The sequence below is a fragment of the Xiphias gladius genome, chromosome 17 (genome assembly GCF_016859285.1).
Source record: "Xiphias gladius isolate SHS-SW01 ecotype Sanya breed wild chromosome 17, ASM1685928v1, whole genome shotgun sequence".
Classification (NCBI taxonomy): domain Eukaryota; kingdom Metazoa; phylum Chordata; class Actinopteri; order Istiophoriformes; family Xiphiidae; genus Xiphias; species Xiphias gladius.
The window spans coordinates 22,356,985-22,383,889 of NC_053416.1; the positions used below are offsets into that span (position 1 = coordinate 22,356,985).

General features: G+C 41.9%; 2 protein-coding genes across 4 annotated transcripts in view; both read right to left on the reverse strand.

The window, feature by feature from the left end:
- camkk1a (calcium/calmodulin-dependent protein kinase kinase 1, alpha a) overlaps nt 1–6,485 on the reverse strand; it is a 91,131-nt gene extending 84,646 nt beyond the window's left edge. Inside the window, exon 1 of one of the 3 annotated variants that reach the window (XM_040149895.1) lies at nt 5,768–6,484. The gene's annotated coding sequence lies outside the window, so the exon portion shown is untranslated. Of the gene's footprint in view, nt 1–5,767 lie in introns of all 3 variants that reach the window. The other 2 variants (XM_040149889.1, XM_040149893.1) reach the window with 2 other exon arrangements.
- An 8,260-nt stretch (nt 6,486–14,745) lies between these two features.
- atp2a3 (ATPase sarcoplasmic/endoplasmic reticulum Ca2+ transporting 3) overlaps nt 14,746–26,905 on the reverse strand; it is a 42,872-nt gene continuing 30,712 nt past the window's right edge. Inside the window, exons 10-21 of the mRNA XM_040149950.1 lie at nt 26,151–26,253; nt 25,027–25,158; nt 22,832–22,948; nt 22,490–22,708; nt 21,894–22,229; nt 20,644–20,864; nt 20,331–20,533; nt 18,389–18,474; nt 17,872–18,005; nt 17,045–17,162; nt 15,493–15,610; nt 14,746–15,149 (exon numbers count right to left, since the gene is read on the reverse strand). Of these exons, the coding sequence (XP_040005884.1) occupies nt 15,106–15,149; nt 15,493–15,610; nt 17,045–17,162; nt 17,872–18,005; nt 18,389–18,474; nt 20,331–20,533; nt 20,644–20,864; nt 21,894–22,229; nt 22,490–22,708; nt 22,832–22,948; nt 25,027–25,158; nt 26,151–26,253 (1,831 nt within the window). The 3' untranslated portion in view covers nt 14,746–15,105. The remainder of the gene's footprint in view (nt 15,150–15,492; nt 15,611–17,044; nt 17,163–17,871; nt 18,006–18,388; nt 18,475–20,330; nt 20,534–20,643; nt 20,865–21,893; nt 22,230–22,489; nt 22,709–22,831; nt 22,949–25,026; nt 25,159–26,150; nt 26,254–26,905) is intronic.

Consider the following 26,905-nt stretch of genomic DNA (forward strand, 5'->3'; position numbering starts at 1 on the left):
TGCAATGACTTTGCCTTCGATACATTCTCTTCACAACAGGGTTCTCTATATATTGTAACCAGAGTACAGATCTATAGCCATGCTAGCAGCTCTGCGAGGCCATATTTAGGCACAGTGGTGCTCCGCGCTAAATACACACCCCGGCATGCTAACATGCTCACAATCACAACAGTAACATAGCAAAATGGTCTGTTTAGCAGGCATAATATTTACCATGTGGCCATCTTATTTTCGCAAGTCAGCATGCTAACATTTTCTCTACGCACAAAAACCATAGTCCAGCTGAGGCTGATGGGAATTTCATTTCTTTTGCAGTAATTAGTCATAAACCAAAGTATTAGACACATTTAAATTTTGACCTGATGGAGGCACTATTTATGTAATAATGTCTGTAGCAACTTTCAAGACAATCCATCCAATAGTTGAATAAACATTTCACGCAAAGGCACACGTCAACTGCGCCACAGAAAAAGTCAGGGGATCACCAAAATAATTAGGATTATCAACTGGGAACCATTCATGTCTGTACAAAACTACTGTCAATCCATCCAGTACATGTTTAGATATTTCAGAGGTTTAAGTGAATATTTTGACCTGCTGCTGGCTCTACCGGAAAAGTCTTGGGATCACCAGAGTCACTTGGATTCATCCTCTGGGGAACATGAATATACAGTACACGCATCCAACAGATGTTGAGATACTTCAGTCTGGACCACGGATGACAATGCCATCCATTGAGCAACGTTTCTTGTCCTTACTTCCACAGGTTGATGGTGTGTTAGTTGCTGCTCTGTGTGCACACGGAGGACACAGACACTCTGTCACAATAAAATAAGCAAACACTGGAATTACAGGAGAGAAGTCGCAAAGGAGCGCCAGTGTAAATTCAGCATAAAGGCACATGGTAATGTACAGATATCATTGAGTCTCACTCTCACCACTGGACACGATGTACTTTTTTTCCATAGAGCCCTTTTGGGCCAGCTGTGGCTCGGGTAGTAGAGCGGGTCGTCCACTAACCTGAAGGTTGGTGGTTCGATCCCTTGCTCCTCCTTTGGCAAGATACTGAACCCCAAATTGCGTCGGATGGCTGTGCTATCAGTATGCATGACTGTGTGTGAATGCGGCATATAGTGTGAAGTGCTTTGAGTGGCCCATTTGACCTAATTTTTTGTTTGTTTTGGACTATTTTATTTTGAACACATGATATTTTATGTTATTTTCTGTGCCATTAATTTGCTATGGCCAGTTATTTATAGCAGCTCCTCTAAACACTTACTAGAGGTGAAGTGAAGAAAACCATGTATATGTTGATGCTTCAAATTTACTATAGTTTTTGTACTTGAACCATAATAGATTAAGCATTCACAAGTACTTAAATAGAAACTGTTAAAATATATTAACTCTTTTATCAGAGTTTATTGAAAAAGGTAAAATAATATTTCCAACGTGTTTCAGTCTGGCCCTCGGGGGGCTGCAGCCCACCCCCATTCCCGCCCTGATAGTTAGGCTTGACCGTAGTATGCGCTGAGAGAGATGCTCTATGCAACATGTCTCTGCTCATCTGATCATGCAATAGAGTCAATCTCTCTGCATCAGCATTCTTTGACGCTTGCAGTGTAAAGGGAGCAGAGTGGCTAAGCTACAACTCCCTCTGTCAACCAGTGATGTTTGTGTCTAGGGTGTCTCTTTCTCTCTCTCTCTCACACACACCTCAGCCACATGTCTCCAAGTCCTGTGCCCGTTGTTTCAAATTGAAACAGAGTCTGCAGAGTTGTGTAATTGCAACTTCATGACTTTACAGTGGCAGGCCGCTGCCGAAAAATGTATATAGTGTAAAAACACCGTTATTAGCTGTCGCTCAGTACAATCTGTGATTTCAGCACTCGGTACATTTTTCCGTACATTACTGCGAGTCACAACCTGAATCATCGGAAGTACGGAGTGCTGAGGTTACAGGACCTACCTGTTTCTGTGAGTTGTGACAGTCTGGTCATCTGCCATCACCACAACTGAACCTATGAGACAGAGACAGCTAATGCTAGCAGGACACCCGCTCCTCTGTATGATTCATGTTAGCTAAATGCTTACATGCTCACAATGGCAAACATGATGATGGTTGGCAGGTATAATGTTCACCATCTTACTTCAGCGTGTTAGCAAGCCAGCATTAGTTTTGAACAATAACTTAAAGATGAAAAGTCAGGGGATGACCAGAGTTTTTAGAATTCAGCCTGAGGAGGAGATACAGTAAACAAGTTACATGTCAATCCATCCAAGAGATTTTGAAAGATTTCAGTTTGGACCAAAGTGGCAGACCAACCAACCAGCCGACAGAACATCACCATCTTTGGAACCACACTGCTAGCAATGCTAAAAAGGTAATGGCCAAAATTGATGGAAATTCCCTGGTGTTCTTAGTCTCTACACTTACTCCTACATTTCCCATTATGAAACTGGAGAACATCTTTTGTTAGATGGGTAAATATCTTTATCTCATTCAGACTCCACATTGTCAGTTTGTAATGATGGCTTTCTCTTATATATTTGTCAAATCCTGGTCCAAGCTGGGATAACCCTGGTGACATCACCAAAACATCATCAGAGTGATCTTCTCAGATGGTGGAAATCTCCCCTCAGCGCAACAAAAGACATTATACAACTATTTTTACTTGTCACGTTTTGTAGTGCTCAACATGACCTTGATGTGTAAAATGTAAAAATGGTGGTCTCCCTGTAACAAGATCACAGGGCAGATTTTGTTTCTCTAAGTTTTAAGACTTGGATTTGGTCCATGAACTGAAGACTGAAGCCAGATTTGAAAACATGGTAAAAACAGCAAGGTGCTTTAGATCACTGATGTGGTGCATCATGCACTTTTGATTAGCAAACAGTAGGTGCATCAACAGGAATGTTGACCTGTTGAATGTTAACCTACTTTCTATCCATCATCTCAACCCTGATGGTGAGATTGCTTGTTAACACTGTTAACTTGGAATGTCAGTCCACCCTACAATGTAGTGCAGGCACACACACTTGAGTGATCCCATGACACTGGAGCTCCATAAACACACCTCCGAAGCTTCCAGGAACTGGATGCAGATTCTACGGAGGAGGTGGCAGATGCAGTGCTAACAGTACAAACAGAAACACCACAGCAGGTATGACTGCTTGTCTTTCCTCACAGCTGTAACATGAAAGTCTGTTAGACATCAAATAAAGAGCTCACCACTGTGGATTCCACAGGGTTGACCACACTGCAGGAAAACACACCTGAGTCATACATTATGAGTTGTCTTGCATCTCGGAGGGGAACTATTCTAGGAAAGTATTTACACCAAGTGTCCTGCATATGCTTTTCTAAAAATGACAAGGTTTTTGTCTTAAAAAAAAAAAAAAAAAAAAAAAAAGACTAATTATAAATTTGTAAAATTCTAACTCATGCGTACCGTTGCTTATCCCCTCCAGGTCAAAGTCATGCATGTAATATATATTTTCATCCATTTTGCATGGCTGTAATATGTCTTCTTGGCCAGCCACCTGATGAACACTTGGGGGACACATCAAGCAATAACACATCAAAAAATGATTAAGGTCTTTTGGTTTGACTGTGTTGAAGAAAAGCACCTTCTACAAATTGTTTTTAGTGAGTACAATCAATTGGTATGATGGCTGAAAAGAGAAAACTGTTGCAATAGGAGAGGCAGCGGGGTACAGTGTTGCAGTGTTGACCAACCAGCACAGACACATCGCAGAGCAAAGACGCTCCCTGTTCATTCTCTTCTTCTCATAGTGTAGCTGTGCTTGACATAATATGGGCGAAAGATTTCCAGGCCTCCATGACATTTATTAATATAGTCATAGCTATGTACACATAAACCTGCACACATTCACAAGGACACACACACAATGTGGATTTCTTTCTACCCAAGCCTTGTTCAAGTGATTTCCCAGGGGGGCTGAAGGATCTGGGAGCTGCTGACTTGTCCTCTTTTTCAGTACATTGGTCGTAGCTTTGGTTCGATTACCAAATACCACGAGAAGAAGTGTTACGGGGGTTACGGCCGTCAGCACATTAAGCAACAAAAAGTGCACAAGTGAAATACAGAAGTGATACTGGTGTTGCTAATTTACACCAAGTAAAACAGTTGTCTTTAACATAACTCCAGACATTAAATCAAGGTAAACTCCTTTTCAATCAAAATCTTTTGTTCTCCATACACATAACTGACCAAACCATAATTTAGCTCGAGGATTAAGCAATTGCACAGGTACAACAGGACAAAATGCAAGGCCCATGATGCTGGGTTATTAAGATTGGCAAACCTCTTTCTCTTAGTCCTGATACAGCACTGTCATTCTACGTAATGTATCGCAGTGCATGTTTCTGGCAGTTAATGCTCATAAAGTTGCATACAGAACAAATTATGTGAACCCGCAAGAGGGGAGAGAGAACAACAGAAATACTTATCTCTCAGTGCTGAGTAAAGCCTCTGGCCAACTCGGCAGAGCTTGTTTTAAATATTAGCATGTCATTATTCAAATCATCACACTATAAACAAGCCAAAAATGGACCTGGTTCTCTCTTTGTTGACACTATGCAGACAAATTCATTAGGCAGGGATAAGAACAAAAGTGGAGACGCTGCAGTAATTTGTTCCATGTCATTAAGAGACTTGCTGATTGTTGTTCAACGTGCAGCACGCTGCAGTAGTCGATTCAATTTCAAGTCATCTTTCAAGTAAATTCAAGGGAAAGATTCAGCCCTGTGCCTCACAAATGAGGGATTAAACAACCTGTGAACAGGGTAAAGTGAGGACCCCTTGAAGCTGAGATGAAGCCATTGTTTTAATCAGACACAAACTTGAAACGCATATTCTTTTTTGTGGCTTTTCAACAGAGAAAACCAGAGTTACGCTCACCTGAATGAGATCATTCAACAAAATAGGCTTTATCAAAAATCTCAACAGTCACTGTATTGAAAAATTGTCATTTCTTTTAATCAGAGATTAAGTCAACATCTTTAAATTGCTTCTTTTGTCCAAACAATGTTCCAAAAACCCAAAGAATTTGTAATTTTCAATGAATTTGCAAACAATGAAAGAAGCTGCAGATCCTCATATCTGAGAAGCTGGAACCAGCAAATGTTTGCTGTATTTTCTTTTGGAAAATTACTGAAATGATTAATCAATACTCAGAAGCACTGATATGAATTACATTTCTATCCACTGACTAATCAGTTCATCTGGAAAACCTGTGATCAAAGCAGACTTCCCTGTGTGTAGCTGGACTAATTCCTAAAGAGCAAAATAAAAGAAAATCCTCAAATTACTGGATTTTCCTCAAACGTCCCTGATGGGACCGCGGACCCTAGTTTGCCAAGCACTACAGTTAAATCCTCAACAAATGTCCTATGTTGACCATTAGGCAACACATTTGATGTCAGGTGCACGACACAGATCGGTGGCACATTATTGCCGTGCTGAATTTCAGCGCAGCTTCCAATTTCACTGTGGAAAGTGCCCGCGCGCGCGCGTGTAAAGTGGTTACAGCCCAGTGCAACAAACTGCACAGGATGCAATTTCCTTATGTTCACGCGCTTGAGCAGTACACTGAGCGACGGGGACGCACGTGCAGTGAGAGCTATCTGCGTTGCACGGGAGTGTGTTCAGCTTTACTTGCCCCTATTGACACAACACCGACCGGCCCCTGCAAGCCACGGCCGAACATGCACTTGAATTAGGATGATCTTCAAAGTTTCACTCACCCAAATGAGTGCTCGGGCGTGCTTGAGCCCCTGTCAGCGCTCCAGTCAAAGGGATCGAGGGGGGTGTCCCGTTTGGACGCACGGCGCCTGTTGGATTCCCTCCGTCCGCAGCCGCGGATTCACGCAGACCGGTTCAGACTCGCGCGTCCACTCCGGCTCTCCTCGGCATGATGTGTGGCAGGATCAGCCGCTGACCTGAGATGCGTCCCACGTTTAACACCCTCTCTTCCGGAAAACACGGGCAGACCAGCCCAGACCAGGCTCTCTCGTCTACAGTGTAGCCACAGAGCGAAGACACCCAGCGGCCGAGTGAACGCACAGCCCACAGCTGGCTATTGTTGCAGCACTGCAACGTGCACAGAGCAGCGGGGGGGGGGGGAGACTGGCCGCGAACACTTCGGAACACACTCACTGACTGGTTGCGTCGCACTCTGACAGCACACACATAACCCTAACTTTTAGTATTCGATAAGGGACGAATCCATGGGTCCTAAGATCCGCCATTTTCCTGCACCATGACCAGTGTCCTGCCATCACTGAGCTATTCTACAGCAGGACAATCACTGCTTCATGTTACAAAGTATTGCATTATACATGCCGTGAATCAGATTGAAGGTTTTATAACCACAGGTGGCACATGTGGGGCCTTCCATACTGCTCCTCCATTAAAGACTGGATTTAACAGAAAGTGAATTTAGGAGGGAATGTGCAGCCTAGCTAGCGCCTCTACTGGCCACATTCCCACCTCATTATCCAATTGACAGAGTCAAATGAGCATCTCAGTAATTGGTGAAGATAAGCAGAGCGCTCGTGTCTGACCGCAGAAGATAACGCTGTAATTACTGACTCTCCACTTCAGCCCACCGAACGTGTTGCAGGCAATAAATCCGTCAGCGATGGCCAACAAAAATCGTGTTCGGTGCCAATAGATACGTTTGACCTTGGTTGCCCCGGGGAACATTTGCTGAGCAGTGGTCCTGTGCCTCACCGTCCGAGTTACACACGTTTACACCTCAAGGCTGCCTGGTGAATTAACTGTCGCCTCCTACTGTCTGACACAGCGGGCCTCCAGTGGAGTGATAGATAATGGGGATTGGATATGGACAGAAATAAAACTGGCATCACGTTGCTGGCTAAGGTATTCTGCTGCTTGAGAGTGTGGTGCTCATTTTATGTCATCTTAGATATATGGTGTAGGCTTAAAGATCCTCTCTAGTTTTTACACACTGTTTGGGTGTGAGGGGACCCAAGTATTTCCACATAGCTGGTACACATTTTTGTGTTCCGAGTAAAAATATGACCGGTATTTTTCAAAGGGATTTCAAGGTCACCAGAGGGGGTCAAATCAAGATCAGGGGTGGTGCCGAGGAATCTCGAAACAGTGAAACTACAGGTTGGCATTTCTCTGTATGTTTGTCATTGGGACAGTGACAACAGAGTTCAAGGGGGACCTTGACATGTCATGAGAACGCCCCGTGTCACCACCATATTGCAATGCTGGTCAGGGTTCCCACCCAGGCAGGCCCCTGTAGACCTTTGAGGTGCCATGGGGAAATTTTGAAACAGTGGAAGAGTGAAACTCTGCAATAGGCATCATTATATATGGCTTGCAGGCATACGTATGTACGGTCACGAGGGGCCTCGGCGCCGTTGCGGCATCTGCACCGGAGAAAATGTCCGAACACAGTAACAAAAGAAACCCGTCAATTCCCAGGCAAACAATATATTCAGAGGGGTTTTTGTATGTGTGTATGTGTGTGTGTTTGGGGGCACTATAATGAGCGCCGGAGACTCTGTTTCACTGATTTGGTGGAGTCACATATAGCTGTCACATATAAACTGAGTGCAGTAAAAAGAATAACAAGAAACAATATTTCGCTCTGAAATATACTGGAGGAAAAAGTGGCATCAAAAGAAAATACTGAAGTACAAATGCCTGAAATTTGTATTTAAGTACTTTGCTTGAGTAAGTGTACATAGTCACTGTACATTTTACTACTGGCTTTAACCTACAGTCCACTGAAAACACTGGACTAGACCACTGATTTACATATTAGGCTATTTATCAGCAGTAAAACTGCAGTAACTGGTGGACCAAGCATATAGTGGTTCTAATGGGTACTGTAGCCTTTGAGAGTACTTTGTCTTCCCTGTGGCAGCCGTAGGGGAAGTTCATAGCAAGTTCATTTAGTTTCTTGGCAACAGCTTCAGACTCAAAAGCACAACACAGGCTGACACCATGGGATAAGGGGCAGAATGCCCTCCCTCACAGCACAATCACCCCCAAATTTAAAGTATTTTTCAGCCTTTTTCTGTCTCAAGGCACTTTTCTAGACGAGTGTCCTCAGAGACCCTGCTGTCCAGCGAGCAGCCTCTGCTTGTTCTTATATGAGTCACAGTGCAAATTCAGCCACAGTCCTGCCTTGTATGTGCATAGTCAGACTAGATTAATATAGGCCTGGTGCATGACCAGGCCTTTATCAAAGATCTGTGACTCCTGCTTTTGTTAGAGCTTTATCCCGCTTCAACAGTAGTGATGTTGCGTTTAGCCCTTGTTTGTGCTTGTAAATTTTGCATTGATTTTGTTTGTCATTTTAAATGTGTGTCTCCCAGTAAGCTCCCAGGGTCTTGTTACTTCACCTGCACAAAGTTCAGGGTGTCAGGTTTTTATCAGTGTTTCATCAACATGTCTGATCGATACATTTTTGATTTTGATCTCAGTAAAAATATATTTTAAAAAAAAGAATGCTTATCAAGGGCATTTTTCGTGCTTTGTGCTTTTGGAGCGCCGCTCATATGTTGGTGTGACTTAAGCAAAGCACCGAATACAACCAGAGAAAATCTTGCACCCTACTGTTACAGGCAGTGTTCATGCTGATATAGAATTAGTAACAGAAAAGGACACAGAATTCACTTCAATTAAAATTTAGACAAAAAATAACCTATTCTATGCGTGACCTTTCCACTGGTTTATTATTGTGTCACATTTTCCCAGCAGCTTATCCCTGGCCTGTGGGTTTCACTGGGACAGTGCCCTGCTGACTTTCCCTATCCTGCATCCCTCTGAGGATCAGGGTGGAAATAATGGGCCTTATACTAACGAGGGCCCTGGAGGGGATGTGTGTAGTTCTCACGTGTGAGATCTGAGGAAGCATGAGCATAGCAGGAGCAAAAGTGAGTACTTATGGCTGTGTCGGTAATTTGCATTCAGAGAGGCAGGTGCACGTTGTCATCTAAATTTCAGTGCAGGTCCACAGTGTTGTGTCTCTGTTTCACGGAGAAATCCCAGCAAACAACATCCTCCTTCTAGCGTGATGGAGAAGCTTCATTTCATCCACTTGGGCAAATCTCTCTGTGTTGGTATTGTGTTACAGAATACAATCATTTCCTACTTCTTCTTGTAAAGGATTCACATTTTGTCATGGCCAGCCACCTCTTATACATACAGGAAAGGTGGTGTATATCTCCCCCTGCTGGTCTAAAAGGTTCAATGCACACACTGTGTTACAGTTTTTCTCCATTGATTTCCCACATTTCTGCCAAAATCATATTTGACTCAAATATTGTGTAGATAAACGAGACTGAAAAAGATTTGAAGACCTCAGATTTTAAGTAGGCAATAGGCGCAGCCGATGTATCAAAATGTGGTGAATTTGAAACGAACTACAAACTGATTCATGTTCAGTGTGCAACACAAAAGAGGAACCTTTATGGAGGAAAACACCGTATTTCAGTCTTGCAGATGGACTGTAACACTGGTTAAGCCTAAGGTGAAGCTAAACCTGAAACCTAACCTGACCAGGGCCAGGCTAGAATGGAAGGTTTCCATCGTAACTTAGATCAGACTGATTTAAACGCACGGAGGAAAAAAATCCATGCAGGGACAAAAGTTTGTTCAACTTTGTGACCGTGTCATATCAGACAATGTGAGGTTTCACCAGACTGTTGAAGCTGATCCTGATGATATATGTATTTTTTTGGACCTCATGTCCAGGTCACCTTCAGAGGTCATGGACTTGGTGTGTGATGACATCTCTGTAGCCGCGTACAGTATACTGTATTTTATCTGTTGATGTTGTTCTCATGATTTAAATTTGCTGCAGTGGTTGGGTTAGTAACAAGATCAGATGGATCAGCATTTCGATGGAGGTGTCTTATCTCGTGAAGTGGGGCGGTGATCAGAACCTACAGCTAAACACTGGCAAAACTAAAGAGATGATCGTACAGTAGACTTCAGGAGAGCTGATTGGGAACCTGCCTTTTGAAATGTCCGCAAAACCAGTTGAACATGTGATATTTTATATCTTTGTCATATTGATTTTTGGTTATCTTTTATATCTAAAGTACTTTGTGTATTTCTAAATGTTCTTTTGTACAGTGGTTTTATTATTAGTATGTCGTCTGAAAGATTTTTCTGTCTGTCCTGTGCCACTATGAGCTCAGCTCACCGAGGCAAACTCCTTACGTTTGTTGTAATGGCAATAACGTTGACTCAACTCAAACCCAACTGAACTTATCTAAGGTGTCTGACCGGGGAAAATATCACATTATTACAGAAGGTGTGGTCTGGTACAAAATTATAGCAGTAAACAGACCGCTCAAATATTATGCGAATTCTGTTTCCAGTGTTACTGTTAAATGGTTGCAGGTTTCAGCGTGTGGTTTGATGCCTAGTGCTGTCTCCTGTCTTGAAATTCTTTGTTGCAATATTTTCTTTTAATACACCAGTATGTACTTTTGCTGATTCTATGAATAGTATTGTATTGATCAAACTGTTCATTGCTAATTTGTACTTACTTTGGCTAATTTAACCCTTTTGGATAGTTAATATATTATTATTTCAGTTATCATTGTTTTCTTTATGGATGATTTATATGATTCATGTATTACATTTTACTGAATCTTTGATATATGCTAGCTATGCCTTCCGTTTGTTTTTTGATCCAGCACCTGTGGATGTTTTTTGGATGTGAATAGTTTACACTCGGCACTTTTTGGAGCATGCATTTGTGTTGTTTCCAAAAGGAACCCAGTTTGGAGTTTGTGTCACTTATTCTCAAAACTGGAAGTTTTGTTTCCTACACTGCATCAGCATAATGGAGAAAAACTGTCACATGCAGAACCCCATTGCTATCAAAAAAAAACCAACTGTGTTTTTGCAACTTACCTCTAGTGGTGTCCAGCTATGCAGATAACTTTATCTTATGTACCCAGGTTTTCAGTTATCAAACTCTGAATCCTCTGAATGGAATTTTGTTTGAGGTCCTCAAAGCAACAAAAAATTACATTATAAAAACAATTTGCCAGTTATTCAGGATAATCCACAAAATCTCACCATCAAGAGTTTTCACTGAGCCTACAGGATTTTCTTTGGTAGAAAGTAGCTCAAAATAATGTTCACACAGAGATTAAAAAAAACAAAAACATCTCATATTCAAAATGGTACATAAAAATAACACAACCTCTGAATAAATAACAAGATAAATAATCTTTATTTCCACGTCTTTGTCATTTATAAAATTATGTGTCCACAATTAATATCAACAAGGCAATACAGAGGATCCTTTTAATTTTTCAGAGGTGGAACTTAGGCTCTAGAGACGGTTTACTTGTCTATACAGACAAAGAAAAAGGGAATCATTGGCCAAATGTTATTGATAGGAAGCTGATCACTCCTTCACTGTTAGTAAGGGATCTTATGTGTTTATAGATGGTGGATAACTTTGAGAACCATGCTGGATTGTCATAGGTCTCTAGAGCCTGCATCCTCACCAAGCCCTTCAATGTACAGTCATAAAACTTCATAAGCCAGGACTCATCACTGCTTATCGCTCAGTGTAAACCAGACACAGGTCATTCACTAATTCTTGAACATTCTCACACTGGATAACTATCACTGAAATGATCAGCGTCATCATCAATAATTAGCGTAAGCATGATTCTTGTCTACCTTTAACGTGATAACGTCATATTCTTTTCCCTACAGTAAAAGACACAAAACCCCAGTAACTGTAAAAACCAAACGGAACAAGGAAGAAACCTTTCTATTCTACAAAAAAAAAAAAAAGTGCTCAAAAGAAAAATAAAAAATGTTTTTTTTTCATAAGTCTGTCTGCTGTTGGTAAGTAGATAATATTGATGTAAGTTATCAAAAATTAAATATTATATACTGTATAGGTTATTATTACAGTAACAATCTTCCATGCGACCATATTCTCCTCTTCTGTACAGAGTTGAGGATTCAGTAGTAAATAACAAGGCTATACAAATCTATAGTGCCTGGTGCCCAGAGTGCCAGCATGTTACAGAGCCTTGGAGACCTGGGACAGGGACAGGTGGTCTGCTGGTCTGGACAGAGGTGCCACATTGTCATGGAAAAAACAAAAACAAAAAAACTAATGTAAAATAAAGAAAAATAAAGCACTGACGAAATCACTCAACATAAAGGCTGTTTATGTCAAGTATAATCAAAATCCAGCTTCTGGGATAAATTTAAAGGAATAGTCCACCCTTAAATCATTATTGTAGGTCATTTGTGATGTCCAAAGCATTTCAATATTTGTTTCTGGTGATGTGTTGTTATTAAAGTTTTTAGTGTGCTTCCCCTTAATTATCTTGGTCAGCCTCTACTGAAATGAGTGATTTCCTACTGTACATTTCCAAAAATGATCCCAAAGAGCAAGTGGAACTGGAACTATCTGGACACGATGTCATGCGATCTAAGTTTGACTAGTTCTCCTCTGGGGTAATAAAAAAAACCCATCACCAAGCAACAAAATAGATAATTCTAAACAACATACGGTACTGTAGGCAATATCATACTTGTCACCAATGTTGAAGATTTTAAGAATGGATTTGCCTTTAGATTCTGCACCATGCTTTATGTTGGACTGCAGAAACCAGTCCTGATTGTTGAAATGAGGTCTGCAAGCAAGAAAAGGGAGGAAAAAGAATAAAGATCTGCACACCGTGCCAATAACCCCCAGTTCAATTAATTTAAAAAAAAAAAAAAAAAAATTCACACATATCTGCAACAGGCAACAGCTGCACTAAAGCAGGGCTGCAACAAACAATTTTCACTATATTTTATTTTCTCAGTTAATCAATCAATCAATCAGTCTATAAAGCATCAGAAAACTCTGAAAAATACATATTACAATATCCTTGATCACAAGGTGACATCTGTAAATGTTTGATGTTGTCTGACATTTTGACCAACATATCAAAACCCCCAAAAATTCAATTTACTATAATGGAAGCAGTTAATTGTTATTTATAAATTGTTGTTTATTTAAATACTTGCCAATTTTTTTTGTTTTTTTTCAACTGACTAAATTGTTCCAACTCTAACTTGAAGATCTCTGTTAACAAAACGCTTGCTTTAATAAAGTCATTTTTTGAATGTGCACACTCTCTTCTCTCCTACGTGGAGGCAACAAAAGACCAAAAACACTCCTGACCCAGTCCACGGAGCACCAGGGCCCAACACAAAAGCCATAATTAAGACTTACAGACACAATCCACACCCCCATGGATTCATTCAGTCAAGTACATTATTATTTAGTCATTATAAAACAATACCCAAGTGAGTCGCTAAAGCACTGAAAGATCAGGAGGAGCTGAGGGAGCAGCGCACAAAGCACAACAAAAAGGCTTTCCTATTAAACAGGTGGAGATTCAGAGTCTGTAATACCTCAAGTGATCAGAATCATTATCGCTGTTGGGGAACATATGAGTGAGAGTGGCAGCGGAGGTTCAAAAGGTAATTAAAGGCTAGCAGAAACACATTCATTCGGACCACATGTTCAATGTGGAGGTGCAGTGGGCTGTATAAGGCATGTGTCTAATATCTAAATGACGTATGACCAAGCGTGACACTCAAGCAGTTTATTTGCCATTCCTTAACTTACTTTAACTAAATCTTCCGTGTGATTCAATGTCTGAAAAGCCTATCAAGTCAAATTAGACAAATTAATTCAAGTAAGGCTACATACTGTATATGCACACACATCCTAGCACTGGTGCAGAATTAGAAATAACCAAATAAATTAAAGGTAGATGAACAGCATGATGCTCCAAGATGGCTACTCAGCACAAAATGTTATGGAGCATCATCCTATTGTTCAGATCTACCTTTAATTTAGATATCTGACGGCTAAAATCGGACCAGCTGGGTGCCCTGGCTGACAACTACACTACTAATATGCTGGCTTGGTTGCTGTTTGACATTTTTATTTCTTTTCTTTGTTTTTATTTTGCCAAGTCTGTGAGCTGACCCCAGCTCCTCGAATTAAGAGCTGAAGGAAGCGGCCAAGCAGCGTAAAGCTATTCACACCTTTAGGTGGAGCAACGCCTCCACACCCCAACACAAGAGCCCGGTAACGTCACGACCCCGGGGGCCGCAGCTGCCTCCTCAACAGAAAGCGAGAAAGAGAGACGGAGAGAGAGAGAGCAAGGCGGGCAAAAGGAGTAGCAATTCTGCATAAAATACGATCAAGAGGAGGAAGTATGTGGTGTTGAGCAAAGACGAAGAGCGATGAAGGAGCAGCGCCGTAACCAACTGGCCAGAGACAGGATTGTGTTGTGCTGATAAGGCCGTTCTCCTGCAGAGCTGGCTGGAATTCACTACCAGTAGTGTGGGTGGCTGAAGCCTGGGCAGTACCTCGAGATAATGCGTTTGTGGACATGCACAGGTACAATGGTTCCCTGCACTGGGCTAACACACACATGCCGCCTTGAGAGCCGGCTCTTTTCACCTCCCAGATTCTTGCTGATGCTCCTCTTTTGCCAGTGAGTACACCAGTCTCCTCTCCACGGCAGGCTTCACCTCTCGATCTCTCTTTCAGTCTCTGTGCTGATTTAAAACCCAACCCCCGCCCCTCCCTCCCATAATTATCAACCTCCATTTCCCTGTCCTCCCTCTCCTTCCTTCCCCAAATCCAGTTACTGCACCACTATGTTCAGACTGTACAGTGAAAAAAAAAAAAAAAAAAAGAGCAGAAATCTTGAAAAAGCAGAGCTCTGGGCAAATTTTATCTTTTTTATCTGCAGTTGTTTCTCGCTCTTGCAAACTATAAAGACAGCTCTGCATCTGCCTGTTCACACACACACATACAGTGTTCATCTACTCACACACTCGTACAAAGCCATGCTCGCAGGAACACACATGCTCTCTTTCTTGCACACTCATTCTCATGCAAGCCCTGCTCATTTCTAGTGGTGGTTTATTGGACATGCAGGAGTGGGGAATGAGGACAGGGGAGAGGAAAGGTTCTTAGCTCATAAAGGGAAGAGGGTAGGCATGTGTCTAACTGTGTGAGTGTGTTGAGGAAGAGGTCTTAGTTCAGCTGCCATCTCCTCCGATATTTCTTCTCCTCATCACCTGCCAGGGGGAAAAAAAACAAAACAGAATTTAGGAAACATATAAACTAATGTGATTGGTTCTACAGCTACAAGTGTCTACTGGAGAGAGAGGGCATGAAGAGGTTGGAGTATATAGAGTACCTTTCCACAGAAGGTGAGATAAAAAGAATTTAGGCTGAATTAGAAATGCAGGAGAGAAAAAAAGAGCAGAAGAGACTCGTTAGTAAAATCTGATTTTCAACATCAAACAAACATTCACTGATTTTATTAAGCTTCACTAGCTTTAAATATTTCAGACTCATGAAGCCAGATTTTTTATGGGTTTATTCACTGGAAAAGTGGAACAAAAAGGCTCAAAATACCTTCTAGATGGTTCCTGGAGATATATTTCAGTGCCTCATCCAGGAGGATAACTGGGATGGAAATCTTCAAGACCACGATCCACTGGGACCAGCGCAGAGGGGTCACCTGGAAAATCAGCTGAAGGACAGAGCGAATCAGATGGCAGACAGAGCTACAGTAGATCGTGTGCAATGAAAACTTTTCTGTGGTGGCCCTGGAAGCACTGCAATGTAAGAAAAACAAACACAAGCAAAAAGAAGAGAAAACACGAGCAAACAAAGAATGCATCTTCCCCAACCTAACAACACATGCAGGGCGTTTAGACAAAAATGCTACAGAGTGAGAAAACGCCAGTGAATAAATGTGAGATCTGAGATGTGGTGCAAATACGTTTCTGTATCTGCAACTAAACACAGAAAGGCTCTGCAAATGCAGAAATGCTGAAGTTGCACAGAACACAGTGGAAATGAGTTACAAAACAACATACGTTTCCAGGGGACACTAAAAAGTGATGAACAAACTGGCCACATTTAGAGACCCCTGGAAACTTCTCTTGTTTTTCGACTTGCGGACTGAGCCCTGTGCCAGACTGCGAGGGGATAAAATGCGCTGCGAGACCTTTTACGACCTCATGCATTTCCATGGAGATGAACCGAAATTCCTAATTCCTGTAAATCATTTCGAAGTATTTTTCTGACTGGTTCTCAACGGTACCGATATTCGTAATTTATGCATGATATGTGATCAGAACAGATCTGGCCAGAAATTGCAGTAAAATGTTCCCTTTACATGGGCTGCCAAACACAATATTATGTCAACATTAAAACCTCAACTGAGGATCCTCATGCAATAGACTGACAAAAACCAACATTTGCCGGTCTAGTTTTGCAGATTATAACAAATCCAAATTATTCAGCCTCTTTGTATTCTGTATGTTATATGAAAACTTACTAAATCAATAAACTTATACAACAAAAACAAATAAAGCAAATATCTTCAAAAATAAATGTGGTACATATACACATAAAATAAATATATCATTATTATTATTTATTTGATACTGTCACTTTCATATCATAATTGGTCATTTTCCAAGCAAAGTCTGGTGTAGTCTGCACCCTAAGCAGACTCTCTTGAAGTCTGCTTGAGGCCCCTTGTGGAGATGAAGCGTGGATTTGGAGAGCCCTCAGCACCCATGGACTTCTCGGTAACGCACCTGTTAAGTCAGCGAGTCTGCAAATGAGGTGAAGTCCGGACTTTTGGATTCTGCCATCGAAACTCTGTGCTCTGTGCAACTTCGAGTGTTTTCTGTGTTCGGTCGCGTTTTCTCATTGTGCAGACGGTGCTGTCAGGTTAGTAAAGATGTTTTCGCCATTTGCATGTGTTCTCTCAAGTTGCGGCGAGTTGAGCTTTCGGGGCCAATCATGCTTTTCTCTCAAGGCATTTTTTGTCCCTTAGAATCAACACTTGTGTCAACATTGTCAAGAAGAATCTGCCGTTGAAAAAGATTGTCCCGAACTTATTATCAGTAAGCCCCCCTCCCAAAAAAAACCAACTGTCTTGAGTACTCACTGGCAGAGGCTCAACGTAGAGGATTAAGAAGTGGAGGGAGAGGGAGAGGATGATGGCTCCCAGCAGCCAGATATTGACCCAAGGAGGCATCCTGATCAGGGACTGGTTCTCAGACAAACTGTCAGGGAGACGTTTTAATAGATCAAAACAGTTATTCCATTCTGTTGCACAGATCAAACAAGGATATTCTGGCAAGTTCACAGACATCATTAAGATTTCATTATTTTCCCATAGTACAATTACAACTACATTACAATTAAAGAAATGAGCTGACATTTAATTACAATGTCATCACAATGATTCCACAACACTAAATGCACCATCACAACAAGTCTCCCTCCCGCTAGCAACCGTCATGCAGTCATCGATCAGGCGGCCCTTTATTTTAACCTTCCCTTTATCAGATTCTTTCCTAAATGAGACATTAGCATTTGTTTCTATAGGGAGCTACTGACAGACTTACTCGATGAGCAATCCTGGCAAAAACACAGGGACTTTTCCCTTCATACCACTGTTTCTTTTATTTTCTGTCTCCTCAAAAAAGCATTATTCCATTTCTTAATATGTGTGTCTTAGCCACATTCAACATGGATATTAAAAATAAGGCTATTATAAAATAGTAACATTAAGTCCTTTAGCAGTGAATAGAATTGATGTTTGTGATGTTTTTCTTGCATGGAAAGTATGCTGACATCCATCAGACGGCTTTGTAAATCTTTTTTTAAAGGGACGACACTGTTTTGTTTGATGACAGTGTCTTTTTAATGTCTGACAGCCGTAACATTAAAGGTGTGTTTACCTCAACATCATAACATAAGACGACTGACCTGTTGAGTGAGTTGAACATTTCAATAGTGACCAGCACAGACAGGGCCATGGTTGTGGGGTAGCGGGATTCAAACACCTCACAGTCTATTTCTTTGAACATGGGGTTATCCCCAGTACACTGCATGAAATGTCTCTGTAGAGAGAAACAGACAGGAGTTAGCGTGAGTGTGTGTGTGTATGTGTGTGTCTGTGGCTGTAGCTGTGGCTGCGTCTGTCACCAGAACCTCTGTGACCTGGTTTGATGGAGCTCAGATCTGATGAGGGAACAGCTGCAGAACCTTGGCCTCGTTCCTAGCCTGTATGCAATCAAACCACTTGGGTCTTACTTCTCTTTCTATTTCTGTACACCGCTGGGATTGCCACACATCACTGTGTCCAACAGCAGGGCATGTAAAGAAGTCATCACGGGTGGTGCATGTCAAAATATAAGAGTAATAAAAGCCCTATCCTCTGAGGACAGCAAACCGCAGCAAACGAAACAAGGCAGACTGAGCAAAACAATGTCTAGCAACTTACCAGCTGATAGAAAGACACTTGAGGGCCTTCTTCATCAAACAGGTACCACCATGTGGCAGCACTCACCGTTCCAAGACCCACATATCCTACAGGAAAAACAGTCAGAGACATATGTATACACCAGATGCCATTTCCCATTTTCACACAGATAGCTGTCCGAAAAGAAAATGAAGTCAAATATTACTGGACCTAGACAGACAGATCCCTTATCTGTCTACTGTCCTAGGAGGGAAATCTGTGTCTATACTGTACTATAAGTGGGTTTCCTAATAGCAACCATGCAAAAATTCACACACAGGGGGTTGAAAACAAATCACAGTGAAACAGAGCTTAACCAGCTTCAAACCGCACAGAACTTGTGGAAAATGTTCAATATCTAATGTTCAAGAAGGAGAGTGCATAATTAGCTATTTGACATCACTAGCCGGTCAGAGCCCTGGATTTGAGTAAAATAGTGGAGAGTTTTGTACAGAAACTGGTGACGAAGAAACACCTTTTTTAAGGAAAGACATCTCACACTGCTAGTGTGTGTTTATGTCCCTTTAATGAATAGTGCAAACGTTTATCAGGCTCAATGATCAAAGCTCTGCTGATCAGTTTAATTAATGTTTTGTTTCTGTGTGTGACTTGGTGACGGTTGGTGGAGGAACCGACTGACGGCTTTGGAAGGCGGATGCCTGTTGTTGTTATGTTTATATTTTAAAGAATAAAAAAAATAACAGACAGGTGTGCAGACTCTCTTTTCATGATCCCGTCTGGCTGATAAATAATGCCTAACAAATCCTGCTTTAAACAGTTTGAGTTAGTTAAGTTATTGCTCATATTTGACATACATCTAGAGTCTGCTACATTCTGATTGTAAAAAGGAATTTCGTATATGCCAACATTACTTTTTACATGCTAATGTTAAGCTTCTGGGCTTTTAACCTGTGCTGTCCACCGATGGTCTTGAATACCCTCACAGTTCATCTCTAACTTTATGTAGTCTCAGTTAGCACTCTTAGCATCACTACTAAAAGCTACCATTTCTCACTTGAATATCATGTACCACGTTAGCTAGCTGGAGCCAACAGGTGGCTTTCACTTGTGGCGTACAGTGAAACAGTTTTTTGTTTTTTCTCCAAAGAAAACCTCTGGCTTTCCAGGACTGGCATGATTTCTAGATACTGAAAGTGTCCATATACAGTTAGGACCATAAGTATTTGAACCATAACACAATTTATTGCCTCTGTACACCACCATGATGGATTTGAAATGAAGCCACGATGTGATTGAAGTGTAGACTTTCATCTTCAGTTCAAAGGGGTTTACCAAAATATTGCATTACCGTTTAGGAATTACAGCCGTTTTTGATACATCGACCCACATTTTCAGAGGCTCAAAAGTTATTGGACAATTGACTGCCAACCAGTTTTTATGGCCAGGTGTGGCATTTTCCATCATTACTTCATGACAAATGAAGCAGATAAGTGTTGAATTTGCATTTGGTAGCTGTTCATGGGAACTCTCAATATGCAGTCCAAAGAGGTGTTGATGCAAATGAAGGAGGCCATGATTAGGCTGAAATATAAAAACAAACCAGACAGGTGGCTGAAACTTTAGGAGTGGCCAAATCTACAATTTGGGACATTCTTAAAAAGAAGGAATGCACTGGTGAGCTCAGCAACACCAAAAGGCATGGAAGACCACACTGACAACACTGGATGATCGCAGAATTCACAACATCTAGCCAGGTCAAGAACACTCTCGAGGAGGTAGGCGTATCATTGTTGAAGTATACAATCAAGAGACGCCTGCATTAATGTACTGTATAAGCTTGTGACATTCTGGCAGTATGTTTTCTTCACCTCTGCTGCTTGCACATCTGCAACTGACAACGTCTACACCATGACATAGTCACAGTGATTAATAGTAGTTTAATTAAGGTCAGAGCTAATACTACCTCCAATGGCCAGGTATCTGAAGAAGAGCCAGCCAGAGATGAGAGGCTCCTTTGGGTTGCGGGGAGGTTTGTCCATGATGTCCAGGTCTGGGGGGTTAAAGCCAAGGGCAGTGGCAGGCAGGCCATCGGTCACAAGATTAACCCACAGAAGCTGCACTGGAATCAAAGCCTCAGGGAGACCCAGGATGGCTGTCAGGAAGATGCTGAAGATGGACAGAGAGGAGACAAACAAACGTCAGCCGAGAAGGTCATACTGAAGGTGAAAATAGTCTGTATGGGGGGCTTTATCTCGGTGTTTTTTTCTGTTCCTCACCAGACAACTTCTCCCACATTAGAGGAGATAAGGTATCTGATGAACTGCTTCATGTTGTTGTAGATGGCTCTGCCCTCCTCCACGGCAGCCACGATGGTGGAGAAGTTATCGTCAGACAGAACCATCTCAGATGCTGACTTGGCCACTGCAGTTCCAGAGCCCATAGCAATGCCTATCTCTGCTTTCTTCAGTGCTGGGGCATCATTCACACCATCTCCTGTCTGGGACAAGACGGAATTACAGTACTTTTATTATTAATGGAATCAGAAAACTTGAGACACCGGAATATATTGGAATTCCTTATTTGGAAACAATCCTAAAATCCAAAACAAAACATAACTTCTATTTGCATATAAGAATCAAGACCCGTAATTTCTTTCAGAAATATTTTTTTTCAGCCGCAACATTAACATGAGGATATTTCGTAGACAGGAACTGCTTTCAGAGAACAGAGGGAAATTCATAAGGATCAGAAATTTGGATAAATCTCTTAGAAGTACAAAAGCTCAAATAATTTCTTAGCTGCACATAAAACAGTGTCATGTTGTCTTAAATATGACAGAAAAAAATGGAAACTGTTATTATTCTTGCTTCAAATGGGAGTTTGTCACTCTTTAAATATTGAGCCCACATTACATTTTTTGAGAAGATTATTCTTTAAACAGTGATAAGTCTAACAAACTAATGATGATTGAAGACAAACTCATATCTCATTATGAAGTCTCATTATCGTCTCAGATCTAGACAGGATTAAGCTAAAGCTGAGCAAGACCAAAATATTTATCTGTTGTGGCAGGGCCTGAAGCAGCTTTATACTGGGGTAAATGGTAAAGTCTCTCTGACAGGCAAATACTGATATTCTTGTGTCCCTCCCTCCCCTCTTCCCCTCGGATCAACCCCTCTTCTGAGACGTGTGTCAGATAGGAAACAAAAGAGCGGGCCAGGGATGACAGCTTGAGATAGCAGTGTCTGAGAGAGCAGCTTCAGAGACCTGAAATATGTCATGCCTCACTGGCCCCTTCTCATGCATCCTTGACAAGTCATTCACACAATGCACAGCTGAAGGAAGGAGAAAATGCATTTCTATTTTGCTAGAGACATAAACAAATATGTGACAAAGAAAGTATACAATGTGTAAATTTTCAAGGAGGCAGAGAAAAGTGTATGTAACTTGAACTGGGTGGGTGCCAGTGCCAGTAAGAGTCGTTAGAGCTCTGAGGTTAGAAAGTCGCCTCATCCCCTCTCCTCACCATGGCAGTAATCTCATCGAATGACTGCAGGTATCCGACAATCTTAGACTTGTGAGCTGGCTCGACACGGGCAAAGCATCGCGCCCGTTTGACGGCTTCTCTCTGCGCCTCCAGTGGGAGATCATCAAACTCGCGGCCTGTGTAGGCCTTTCCTGTCACGTCGTCATGCTCCCCAAAGATGCCAATCCGTCTGCAGATGGCAACAGCTGTGCCCTTGTTGTCTCCTGTGATCATGATAACACGAATACCTGCCTCGTTGCACAGTTTCACTGAACCTATCACCTCCTTCCTGGGTGGGTCGAGCATGCCCACACAGCCAACAAACGTGAGACCCAACTGAATGGAGAAAAAAAAGAAAGAGAGAGGGCAGATTAGGCTGCACAGGACTGTATCTGACAACAGAATCTCACTCCAATTCCACTGTGATGGAATTTACCATGCACTATTTGTACTGCTGCTGAAAACAAGGCAGGCATTGTTCCAGGGGAGAAGAACCAAGTGTAAAAGCTTCATTCGTTAAGTGGATATTCCTTTAAACCTGAAAATGTGAGTCAGGATTCCTAAGCTAAACATCAGATGTTACCAAGGTCCTCTACCTCATACTCTGCAAACTTGGTGGAATTCTCCAAGTCCATGTCCTCTTTGCGTGGCGGGGTGTCATTAGTGGCCAGAGCCAGGCAGCGCAGGGTGTCCCTGCCTGTCCCCCAGTCCCTGATTTTAGACAGAAGCTGGTCACGCAGGGCTGGGGTAAGTGTAACCTTCCCTGTTCCCACCCGCAGGTACTGACACCGCTCGATCACACTCTCTGGAGCGCCCTGAGGGGACAGATTGTAATTGACATAAGAGAAGACATCAAACAATGGTGAAAATGGAGTTCAAATGGAAGTATTGAAAACCATATTTTTCTGTGTATTTTTGATTGTATTATTCATTCCTGCCTTGATGAACATCTTGCTCTGGGAGCCCGGATTGACGGGGGTACAGTAGACAGACATGGACTTGCGATCACGAGAGAACTCTAGGGTGAACTCCTTCTTCATCAACTGCCTGATCACCTGATGGTTGGGGGGGTAATAGAAGAAGAAAGAAAGGATAAGGAGGAGAGGAAGAAGAACAACAAGAGGGGGGTGACAAAAAGTCAGAGCTTGAGCTAAGTGTCTGCATTTGTGGGCAGCTGTCAGGCCGGCAACTGGTGAGTGACTGAGAGGTTTGGCTGAGCTACTGACAGCTGAAGAGTGACACTTTAAAGCGAGCACTTAACCACCATGTCTGGATGTCTGGCTGCTACCAGATATCTTTGTACAACAGCACTTGATGTTAGTGTAGACATGGCTGAGGACAGTTAGCAATAACAACTGGAAATATATGGAAAACAATAGCAAAATCCTACTGAGAAGCCAGACCATAATAGGTTTACTATAGGAACAAAACAATTCAGCCTAAAATCATTCCTATTCCCTCCATTCTGTGTTTCCTGCATTTAGTGTCAAGTCTTGTTCTACCAGTGGGTGTCCCTCTAGTTCAGAGTTTGTCCTGATCCCAGTACACATGAAAGGATGAAAGATTAACACTGATAATGCTCTCTGCCCAACCAGACAGCTGTGATGTACACACGGCCTCTCAGAGGACTTTAAACATCTGATTGATGTGCTGAAATCTGGCAATGTGACAAACATGTCCTCTCTATCAAACAGGGAGAGCGATGGGAGTTTGTCTTGGCATGGCATGCTGGAAAATGATTCTCCCCCTTCGTCTTTGGAAAGAAATTAGAAAATTTGGAAAGTTAAGGTCATCTCATCTACAATTTGCTGAAGATGCATATTATTGTTAAGACGTGTCCTGCATTTGCCGCTTTATCCATTGAGCAGGTGCAATGGGCCTATTCAGAGGTTTGAAATAAAACCAGAAAATATACATTGAGACTTCTGTCACTACGAGGCTCATTTTATCTGAGACTCCAAAGCGTTTGCCATTGACAAGCTTTGCTCTTCCTGAAAGTGAGATCAACAGGGGTTTCAATGATCTTTATCTACGGTGGAGTGAGAAGGCTCAGAACCAGAGCTGACTGACTCCCACCCAGTGGATGACCCTCTGCCCGGAAACACCAACATCCGCTTAGTGATCTAATTGGTTGTTCAAACACTAAGGCACACTACTCTCATGAACAGGTCAGACTCCACATAGACCTGACATCTTCTTAAAGGAGATCAAAGACTTCATTTACGATAAGCTGCTGCCAAAATTGACCTAAACTCAAAACTAATGCAAAAAGCAGACTTCTTTACAGCGGTTGTAAATTACATTTTAAATATACTTATACTGCAGCTGGAATTTTTAATCAAACAATCACACCTTGAAGCCAAACATATGGGTCTACCATCAACCTTGTGCTTTATTAAATAGTCCTTGAGTAACACACTGAAACCTAACCTGTTGACTCATTGTAGGTCATTCAAGATAAGAGCCACAAAAATGATTAAAATATCATCTCGTACAAATATGTATAAGAGGGGGCACACTAGGTCGACATGATGCCCCCTGTGTAGTGCACAATCAAGGCAGTGTACAGTATGGTTTAATGAGGGAAGTAATTGCAGTCTTGGTGGCATGTTAATGCTGAGAAGTGCAAAGCCTGCAGCACATATGCCAACTGTTGAAGCAAACAGTGTTGTCACTGTAGCTGAATGAATGAATGAACATTAATACTATACAGACCTCCAAAGATAATAATAATTCATAATTCATGATTGGACATTGAAGAGTACTCCACTGATTACGTGACTGCTGTGTGAAGTACAGAAGGAATATATTAATATTCAACGTGTTTATTTAGCATTGCACTCCTATAACATTGTAAGACTGATGATTGAATCAAAGAATTGAAAAAAAAAAATGAAATCAATGCAGAAGAACCAGAGATATCATCTGTTTTTATTCCATCCATTCTTCTTCCTTGTCAAAATCTGGCACATACGTTACCTGTAATGCAACTTTACCGTCAGCAATTTAGTTGGAAACTCAGGTACTTAGGTGCTTATGTACCCTGGAGCCTCTAGCCTCAGAGGATCAGGCTACGGAGGTCTGGTAACCTTACCTATTTCTAACTCCACAACCATATCCGCGTGTAGCTTACCGAGTTGCAGGCCCCAGCACGTTCCACCTTGCTCAATCCAGATAGCTCCGTCTTGAAGACGTTCATCTTCTCCACCAAGGTGGTGAGAGCTGTCTCTGTGGCTTCACCCACCTTCTCATAAACCCCTTTGGCCTATGAACAGAACAGAAATACATCAAAACATGTTGCTGAACTGTTTCTGTGAATTAGAAAGGATTTTATAGAAGCCAAGTGATATAATAAGCTTTAAAGAGTGATTAAATGATTAATTTCAGACACCTTTGTAATGACATATTTTAGATCAAATCTGAGGAGAAACAGCATCACACACCTCATACACTGTATCCATTGTTAAATATGAACAATCCTCTACAAAATGACACAAGAACTGCTGTTAAGAAATCTGTAGGTCATTTACCTCTGCCTCCACAAGCTTTGAGTCATACATGCAAAGTGGTTTTAAATGTGTGCCCTTGCCAGCTGAGAAGTGGAGCAGTTGAGATGAAGCAGTATAGCGTGCCACACATCATTTGTTTCTGTGACCGAGCATAGACAGCTATAAAACACCTCGCACCTCTCCAGCACTCGGCTGCTCTGCCCCTCTGTCACTCTCTCTCACTCTCCTGGTATAGCACACTTTGATCTCGCACTCAGGCTCTTTTATTCAAAAATGTACAAAACTGGTGGCAAAACGACCATTTACAAGAACAAAAACAGTGGGTCTAGCGAGGATACATGGAAGCTGAGTAGTGCCTTATCCCTGGCGTCTCTCCTCAGCACGGTTACCATGATAACATGGTGATAACAAAGAGGTGAGAAAGCAATCTAAACCACAGAAAAAGATCGTACATCAGAGTAAAATGAGCTCATCTATATTATATACGTGTGTGTGTGTGTATATGTGTGTGCGTGTGTGTGTGTGTGTGTGTGTGTGTGTGTGTGTGTGTGTGTGTGTGTGTGTGTGTGTGTGTGTGTGTGTGTGTGTGTACCTCCTGTAAATGCATGAGGAAATTTGCAAAGAAACCTGACCGGGACAGTTCTGTATGTTTCACAGATAGCGTTTCTATGCAAAATAAACCTTTTTTTATATCTCTATGCATGTCTGTGTGTGTGTGTGTGTGTGTGTGTGTGTGTGTGTTAATGACCTCATTGTAGTCCAGGGAAGAGTCATTGCACATAGAGCACACAGTTGCCAACTCCAAAAGTCCATCATAGTCTCCACACTGGACGGGCCTGTCTCCTTTCAGTCTAGAAGGAAAACACACACACACACACACACACACACACACACACACACACACACACACACACACACACACACACACACACACACACGTCACTCACAAAAGCGACACACAAGGGAAAAACACTTCACAGTTCGCTACACCTCAGAGAAAGTAACCTCATCAATATTTATGAGAGGGGAAGACATTCAGTTGTTTAACTTTCCAAAGTTGACTGGAGAGACAGTGACTGTTTAGTAGCAAACAGTGTATTTGTGTGTGTGTATCAGTGCGTGCGTGCGTGCGTGTTCCTGACAAGCAGTGCTGATTGCATGACAACCATGGATCCCTTCCCAGTAGAGACTGCAACGGTTGCTAACAAAGCTCCCACACAATGCCCCACACTCTGCTGTTATGAAATCGACAGGTTCATGCAGAGTCAGAATGCTGTACTCACCAAACAGCGAAATAAACAACATGCATACACAATGACCTGAAGAAATCCTTCTCCTACATAATGACTTGCCACCTACCTATATTCCTCCACAAAGGCATATTTAGTGAAATAAAAAAAATCCTTCTGACATGGCGGAGATCAAAATGACCCTGTTTAAAACCCTTTGTTCAGTTAATCTGCCCAAATTCACTCTACACTTGAACAACTACAAGCAAGACAG